General features: G+C 39.0%; 1 protein-coding gene across 1 annotated transcript; it reads right to left on the reverse strand.

Annotated features, from left to right (window-relative positions):
* Window positions 1–4,721: 4,721 nt before the first annotated feature.
* On the reverse strand, window positions 4,722–7,166 carry LOC121773747 (transcription factor ABORTED MICROSPORES). Its single transcript, XM_042170660.1, has 8 exons — window positions 7,059–7,166; window positions 6,815–6,985; window positions 6,502–6,583; window positions 6,369–6,437; window positions 5,862–6,293; window positions 5,425–5,664; window positions 5,167–5,343; window positions 4,722–5,048 (listed from the first exon to the last, which is right to left on the reverse strand). The coding sequence occupies exons 1-8, from the start codon at window positions 7,151–7,153 to the stop codon at window positions 4,881–4,883; spliced, it is 1,434 nt and encodes a 477-aa protein (XP_042026594.1). The 5' UTR covers window positions 7,154–7,166; the 3' UTR covers window positions 4,722–4,880.
* Window positions 7,167–9,107: the final 1,941 nt, after the last annotated feature.

Below are 9,107 nucleotides of genomic sequence, written 5' to 3' on the forward strand. Positions count from 1 at the left end.
TCTACTTCATAAATCTCCGGATTGTATGGGATGAATTAAAGCATTCTCAACCTATTGCTTGGTGCATTGGTGAAAATTGCAGATGCAATAGTGCCTCGAAGTGGCATAAGTATCAAGAGCAAGAGTGCATGATGCAGTTTTTGATCAGACTAAATCCTATTTTCTCTCAGATCCGACTGAATATTCTCTCTATGACAACCTATTGCTTGGTGCATTGGTGAAAATTGCAGATGCAATAGTGCCTTGAAGTGGCATAAGTATCAAGAGCAAGAGTGCATGATGCAGTTTTTTATTGGACTAAATCCTATTTTCTCTCAGATCCGACTGAACATTCTCTCTATGATTCCAATTTCTCCTCTATCTAAAGTTTTCTCACTTGTTTTGCAGGAGGAAAGGCAGCGCACTATTGATGGCTACTCACCTGCCATATCTCCTTCTATGAGTGAGCAGCCATATTCGACAAATGCTGCAAGATCTCAGTCTTACAATAGGTGAAGACTTTGCTCACATTGTGGTAAAACTAACCACATAGTTAATAAATGTTTTATTTTCCATGGTTTTCCTCCCGGTTTTGGAAAGGGGAAGTATATATTCGGTGCTAAGGAATCTAAGTCAGTTAACTTTGTGGAGGATAGCATTGATGATTCATGTGACAAATTTGCTTTTACTCCACCGGCTACTATGCCATCTACACAACAATGCCAGCAGCTCAAAAAAATCTGCTCCAGTCTGAACTTGTTGTTGCTGCCACTTTTGCTCCATCTCCTTCACCAAATCCTTCCACTTTTGTCGTACCAAACATTCCATCATCATCTCACTGTACTCTTTTTACATGTACTACTTTGTTTACCACATCTATTAACTCCATTACCAAATCCTATCTTGTTTGTCTCTAAGACACAGGGTCTCACATCATGTGTGTTGTGATTTATCCATTTTTAAATCATTTTCACCTATTGAAAATGCCTCTGTGACCTAATGGTACAATAGCTCCTGTCACACATATCGGAACTGTGCATTTGACACCTTCCATCACTCTTTATTGTGTCCTATATGTGTCTACTTTTTCTTTCAATCTCATTTCTATGAACTCCTTCACTTCTTCTCTGCCATGTACTGTCATTTTCACTCATAATTTCATTGAAATCCAGAGAACTTCTCATGAAACTGTGATTGGGAGGGTAACAGATTGGGCAATTTGTATACCCTTGATGTTTCTGATTCCAAGAAAATTGAAGGTTCTGTTATCCCTTCAACTCTTGTATCTTCTGTTGATATTCCTTGTGCTAATTTCGTTGTTAGTATAGATGTTTGGCATAAGAGGTTGGGGCATTTATCTTTTGGAAAACTCAAATCCATGTCTGATGTTCTTAATTTCCCTAATAAAACTCCTTCATTGTGTGATATCTGCCCTCTTGCTAAGCAAATGCACTTATCTTTTTCAAAGTTGGATTCTATTGCCATCAGTTGCTTTGATCTTATACACCGTGATATCAGGGGTCCTTTTAGCCCTTTTACTAGTCATGAGTTCAAATATTTACTCACCATAGTTGATGATTGCTCTAGATTAGTCTGGACTTTCTTGATGCATAGCAAATCTGACGTTGGAGCTACTTCCACAGTTTTCAATGTAGTTCACACCCAATTCTCCAAAAAGATAAAAGCTATTCGTTGTGATAATGCTCCTGAGCTGAATATTCCCTCCCTATAGTCCTCTTTTGGAACTGTCATTCAACATTCAGGTGTTGAAACTCCTCAACAAAATGCCCGGGTAGAAAGAAAATATCAACGCCTCCTGAATGTTGCTCGTAGCCTACTATTTCAGTCTTTTCTCCCTATTCATTTTTGGGGAGATTGCATTCTCACAACCTCATATCTGATATATAGAATACCCTCATCCGTCTTACTAGATAATATGACACCATTTCAAGTTCTCTTCCAAAAACACCATCTTATTCCTATTTGAAAGTCATTGATTGTCTCTGTTATGCCTCCACTTCACAAAGGGGTAGGGAAAATTTTCACCTAGAGCTGTTAAGGGTGCTCTGTTTGGATATCCCTTTGATTACAAGGGGTGCAAACTCATTGACTTAGATTCTATGCAAGAAATAGTCACAAGAAATGTCACTTTCCATGAGGATGTTTTTCCATTCTCTCACTTTTCTCCTTCAGCCTTTCCCGTTTATCTACAAATTTCTGCAGATACAGAAACTCCCTCACATATATCTCCTGACCTAGACACAAATCTCATCACTTCCCTCCTAAATAATCCCAATAGTTCCAGAAGTGGCAGGATCATAAAACAACCTGCCCATCTCACTGACTCCATATGCAACTCAGTCACTTCCTCATCTCCCTATCCTATCTCTTCCTATTTCAGTCTATCCAAACTCTCTCCTGAGTACTTAAAATACATAGTGCCCATGTCAGCCGTATATGAACCTGCCACATACAACCCAGCCTCCCAATACAAAGAGTGGCAGCAAGCAATGCAAGATGAGCTAGCAGCTTTTTCAAGAACTGACACTCGGTTTGTTACTGTCTTGCCTCCTGGTAAAATCCATATTGATTGCAAATGGGTTTATAAGGTCAAGTACAATCCAGATGCTGCAGTGGAGCGATATAAAGCTAGATTAGTAGCTAAGGGGTTCACTCAACTTGAGGGTGTGGACTTGTTGAATACTTTTTCTCCTCTAGCTAAACTCACAACAATGAAAATGTTTCTTGCTTTGGCTGCTATCAAGGGATGGTCTTTGTCTCACCTTGACATAAATAATGCCTTCCTCTATGGTGACTTGGAGGAGGATATTTATTTGACTCTGCCTCTAGGATATGATGTATATTGGCAGTCTTTTGAAGGAGCAAACTCAGAGTCAACAATTGTGGGTAAATTAAAGAAATCTCTATATGGTCTAAAACAAGCATCAAGACAATGGTACTTGAAATTCCCTGAAGCGTTGAAGGGTTTTGGGCTGCAGCAGTCTTCTGATCATTCTTTTTTCATCAAGAATGATGATAATGGTTTCTTTGGGATAGTAGTATATGTTGATGACATCCTAATTGCTAATACTCATCCAGAAATGACTGAAGATTTCAAGTTTTCTTGTCACAGCACTTTAAATTCAAAGATTTGGGAGTTCCTAAATATTTTCTTGGACTTGAGATTGCAAGGAACAAGAAAGGAATACTGATTTCTAAAAGAAAATATACAGTGGATTTATTGAGAGACACAGGAATGCTTGGCTGCAAACCATCTGCAGTGCCCATGGATCCTCTTAGAAAACTAAAGCTGGATTCAGGCACAACTTTGAAAGATGCATCAAAATATAGGAGACTCAGTGGAAGATTGTTGTATCTATGCATCACTAGACCAGATGTGACTTTTGCAGTGCATAAACTGAGCCAATATGTATCCAATCTGAGTGATGCTCATTGGGAAGCTGCTGAAAAGATCCTCAGATATTTGAAAAGTTCACTGGGACATGGTCTATTTTACTCAAGCAGTAGCAAGATAAACTTGAGTATCTTTTCTCTGATATAGATTGGGCTGCATGCCCAGATACAAGGAAATCAATAACTGCTTATTGTCTTTTCCTTAGAACCTCGATGATATCATGGAAAGCAAAGAAGCAAAACACTATATCTCGGTCATCAAGCTGAGTATAGAGCCATGGCTCAAGCGACCTGCGAAGTAGTGTGGGTTGTAGCTCTTCTCAATGACTTTGGAGTGAAAGTAGAGAAAGTTGTTCCCTTATACTGTGATAATCAGTCAGCAATTCATATATGCTCAAACCATGTCTTCTATGAGAACGAAGCACATTGAGATCGATTGTCATACAATAAGTGAGAAGTTTTTAGAAGGTGTGATAAAACCGTTACACATCAGAATTAATCTCCAGCTAGCAGATATCTTCACCAAACCATTGGGAACGTTGGCATTCCGCTCTATATTAAGCAAGATGAATTTTGAAAGCTTGTATAATCCATCTTGAAGGGGCATGTGAAAGATGATGAAGATATGTTCATGCAGCTTGAGAATTTGAGAGAAGTAAAGATGGAAGTTGAAGAATAAGGTGGCATGGTTTGTCATGCATGCTGCGTCAGCATCTAGTCAGCTGCTGAGTAGATGCCTCGTCAGCTTCTAGATAGGAATGAAGTGTTAGTTAGAAAGTTAGTTAGATATGTTACTTGCTTTATTAGCCCGTTAGCTTTTGTATAAATAGCGAGAATTTCATGTTTGTGTAGTTTGAAGAATCAATCTATGAAAAGTTGATTTCATTTCTTTCTCTTTTTATATTTTTGGATCATATGAATCCGATTTGATATTTTCTGCATTCTCATTTGTGAAACATGAAGGGCGAGAAAACTCTCTCCATTTAAATCCTTCTTTCTTTTCAATCATTTTCTAGAAAAAAGAAATTTATCATTTCTAATTTTTAAATTCACTCAAATAAGAGATAAAAATATTATCATGGGGTGTTGGTATGGAAATTTTAGTTGAAATGATGGATACGAAATAGTGAAAGATGTTTTCAAAATACAGGATAAATTAGAAATTTTTTGAAAAGCAAACAAAATAACTCAATAGTGTAAATGGAGCATGGGGGAATTGAATTTTTTAGTTGCTTAATATGTTGAAGATTCCGAAATAATAGAGAAAAAAATAGCAAGACTTAATAGAAAATTCGAAATCCCGATTTCGTTCCTCTAAAAAACAACGCTAATCGATTGAAGGTGATTTCATATTAGTAAATAAGGCATGTGGCAAACAACAAATCCATCAACACTTTCCATGCATAAAGTAAGGAATAGTCTCATTATTCTATGACTGTGTGTGTGTGTTTTTACTAGCTTTGGGAGAGAATAAAAGAGAGAGTAAATCAATGTAGATGATGTCGAGAATTCATGTGGCAGTAGTGATTCATAGCATCCATGTCGTTCCCGGTTTCCGATTCCACATCTGCACCGTTATTCGGCCATGGATTCCTAGTAAGCTCCAGCAACGACTCCTTCACATCGTCAGCTTCCACAGTCTCCTCATTCTTCCTCTAAGATAGACACGGTAAAACATGATAAGAACAGGCATTTTAGATCATTTTAGACCAGATAACTCAAAGATAGAAGAGTTAGCGGTAGAAATTGTTGAATTTATTTAGTATATTTTACCTCAACTTTAAAGATGGTGGAAGCCAAGCAAGTGTGCCTCGTTGTGTTGACATTGTCTACTTCGAGTCCCATTGCATACAAGGCCTCTATCAATCTCACAAAACCACCACATTTATGTTCACAAAAAACCTTGACAAAGAACTCCTTCCCATCTACTTGGTACACCTCCACTTGAGGCTGCACAAATTCATCATCAATCACCAAACAATATGTAGTAATTCATAAAAACCTACTAGTAATGATATCTGAGTATTATACCTCCATCTGCTGATCACTCTTGTTTGTATGATAGCCAGTGGAGAGGCTCTCCTGCTCACGCTTAGGGCCGCGTTTCTGAATCTGTGGAAACGAGCCTTCCTCCGCTGTCTTCTTTGCACTCTCATCATGATCATCGTCTGACTGCTGCTCCAGCTCCAGCTTCAGCTTCAAGTCGTCCGCCTGCTTCTGCAGCTCCTTCACATACTCAATCGCATCCCCTAGGATCGAGGCTCTGTCCAACTGCATCACAAGTATATCTATATTATTAGATGACACAGTGACATTAATTTAACCGTTAGATCACAAGATCCAATGGACTGACAAGTGTTTGTGTTTTGCATATATTTAGGGTATGAATCTGAATACATCCTTATATAATATATATAACTTATTACACGCGTCCCCGGCCTGGTAGTGATTAGTTAGGCCTTACTTACCTTGGAGATGTTAGGCACCAGTGCACGTAGGGCGTAAAGCCTGTCATTTAGCTTCTTCCTCCTCTTCCTCTCGGCCTCCAGATTCTTCGACTGGGGCCCCTTCCCACTCCTCCTCCTGTACTTGGGATCATCCTCGTCCGAATCATCAGATCTGTTGTCCTCCTCCACCCACTTGGTCCCCCTGCTCGCCTCCTGGAATGCGTTCTCCATCGATGGGGTGAAGATGCAATGGTCCCCTTCGAGGAACATGCTGTCAGAGAGCTGGATCCTGTCAACAGAGATGTCATTAGGCAAGTCAGGTGATGACATCTGCTGCTGGAAGAGGGCTGAGGAGAAGGAATTCGTTGTCCCCGAGTTGCTCATTGTCTGCTGCTCCAACGCGATGCTGCACTGCACCCGGATCAGATCCATCACCCCTTTGTCTTCAGCCACCTACACATCACCATATGTTACTCTCTAATCTCTAATCATAACTATCATGTTTTCAAGTTCAACAGTATTGCTAACCTCTTCAGCCACGAACAGCTCCACTAGTCCCACAGACAACGGGATCAAAACTCGAGTTCCAATTGCTTCCTACAGTTAGAAAAACGGATCATAACATTAAAGAAAAAAAGTGAAATCTTCAAAATGAACCTACTTGTGATGAGAGGCTTGAATCTGTGCTGTGTGAGTAATTGAGCCAACTAGGTTGGTTTGAACACAAGGTTTGTGCATGCACTCTACAAATATATTACAACATCAATTAATATCCAGGACTGAATCTATTTGTTGGAAAATGAAAGAAAAATAAAATACTATAACAATATCAGATAGAATTGAAAAAATTAGCCAAATTTAACTGACCCTGTCTCGACGGAAACTGAAAAAAAGAATGAGGCTTTAAATTTGGCCAGTTGGATAGAAGGCTGGTCCAACCGATCAGAAAAAAGTCCAACTAGTTAGATACTTACCCAGAATCGAGGACCATGGATGAAGGAATGAGGTCTAGTAAATCACAGGACTTGACCCTTGGATGAGGATACATCACATCTCTACAAGGAGGGCTAGAAGAAACATCGAAACCAAGCTCGTGCGCGTTGTTATCCCGTCCAGCGCAACAGCAATCCTTCAACTCAATCGACCTTCAAAACTCAAACAGTACAATAATCAAGACCTACATGGCTAGGACTTAGGTTAATTAATTAATTTTGTAACCTGTTATCATCGCTAAGCTTCCATAACACGATGTAATCCCAGCCCTTGCTCCCCACAAGGGGCCTAAGCCTCTCTATAAAGCTTTGCACTAGCATTTTTCTTCCTCTTCACTACAAACCAATATGTATATGAAGTAACTAATATGCCTAATTATTAGTGGTAATATTTTGGTAGGTCAGCAACGAAGCTTGCATGAGGGTTAGCTTCTAAAACCGGTAGAGAATTTGTTGGATTTAAATATGATTAGTGGCAGTGTTCATATTTTTAACCGTTGCTATATATTAAAACAAATCTTGGATTGTTTCGGATTCATTATTTTAATATTATATGTAACAATACATAAATATAGAAATTTTTATAATATAATGAGTCACCATAAAATTAATTATTAATAATCCACTACAAACAAATTTTTGTATTTAGATGCTAAGAGTAATTATGTGCGCTAGCAAATGAAATTGGAAAAAACAAAATGCATCAAATTTGAATTGTTACTCAAGACAATGGGATATAAAATATCAAGTCATGATGTATCGAATCAACTTTTTTTCTTCTGTTGCAAGAGGAATCTTTAAACAGTTACATCATTTTCTCTAAGAAAAGAATTTATTTTAATGTTGTAGGATAATGACAGTGACTGGGTCAGGCCGAATTATTTTAATGCTGATGGAAGTGTGTGTTATCCATTTTTCCTATAAACACGGCAGTACCTTTTGCATGAACCAAATTCATAACTAAATCCACAATCATACACACTTCTTCTTCCTTCCTCTCTCGATTTTTTTTATCTTTTGCAAAAATATCCATTCGGTACACTGAGTCGGAATTAGAATTCTATTCCAAATCCTTTGTTTGATAAAAATGATAGGAAATTGAATTTATAGAAATTATTCACACACTTGTGTAGTATGTGTCGTGTGTGTGTCGTGTGTGTAACTATGTGTGTGTGACTGTGTGTGTCTAAGTGTGTGCATGTGTGTCTGTGTAACTGTGTGTATGTACGTGTGTGACTGTATGTGAGTATGTGAATTTGTGTGTGGTATAACTGTGTGTATGTATGTGTAACTGTGTGTGAGTACGTGTTATAACTTTGTGTGAGTAGGTGAGTGAGTGTGTGTGTATGTTTGTGTCTGTGTGTGTAACTTTGTATATATATGTGTATGTGTAAATGTGTGTGCACGTTTGTTTGTGTGTGTAAAGTATATCCAAGTAACTATTCGGAATTTCAATTTCTACTTTTGATATGGAATTCAAATAGTGGAATTGATAGGAATTGGAATTGTAATTCAATTCTAAATCTAGATATTTTGCGGCACAGAATCTTCTTCTTATTCTTCTTCTTTGGTCGCTGATCCTTGAGACTCCAATCCTCCGTTACTCAGAGCACCTCAGAACATGAATAACGCAAGGGGCCGGGCCGCATCTCGCGAGTCCCGCCCCGTCCCAAGCGTTGGAGGAGGTGGAGTCACGGCCCAGGCCGATTCCGGGGCCGCATTTGCGGCTCGGTGACGGTCCCGCGTCCCGGCCTGGGCCGGCGTTGGAGCTTCCGGGGCGAGGGGGTTCGGGCCGCAATTTCTGAATTTTTACATTTTGGAAGAGGAAGAAGAGGAAGAAGGAGGAGGAAGAGAGGGAGAGGGGCGACGTGGGCAGATTTGCATTTTTTATTTTTTATTTGCATTTTTTTAATATTTTAATTTTTTATATTTTTTAGGTTATGATTTATTGTATTTGTATTAAAAATGAAATTCTCACGTTATAAATGAAATTTTTCGTGTTATAAATTTCCAGGGTTTTTTATTTTACGTGTAAAATAGGTTGAAGTTGTGAATAGTGTCATTTATTAGTTGCGGCCAGGGTTGTGGCCTGCAGGGTTAGAGCAGTTGGGGCCTGGGCCGCAACTGTAGAGGAATGATGTCGTGGAGGGGACTTGGGGCCGGAAATGGGGACGGGGTTATTCATGCCCTCATGCTTCCATGTCCCATTCTTCATCATAAGACAATGCTCCACTAGTTATCGAAACATGACCTTCTAGTGGCTTATCCTCTGACC

This window comes from Salvia splendens, chromosome 17 (assembly GCF_004379255.2).
Source record: "Salvia splendens isolate huo1 chromosome 17, SspV2, whole genome shotgun sequence".
Taxonomy (NCBI): Eukaryota; Viridiplantae; Streptophyta; class Magnoliopsida; order Lamiales; family Lamiaceae; genus Salvia; species Salvia splendens.

Excerpts from the sequence above, each read along its gene's own strand:
- LOC121773747 (XM_042170660.1), bottom strand. The coding sequence starts at position 7,153 with ATGCTAGTGCAAAGCTTTATAGAGAGGCTTAGGCCCCTTGTGGGGAGC. Across the intron at positions 6,438-6,501 it reads ATTCAAGCCTCTCATCACAA|GAAGCAATTGGAACTCGAGT; the intron begins GTAGGTTCATTT and ends TTCTAACTGTAG. Across the intron at positions 5,344-5,424 it reads AGAGTGATCAGCAGATGGAG|CCTCAAGTGGAGGTGTACCA; the intron begins GTATAATACTCA and ends GAATTTGTGCAG.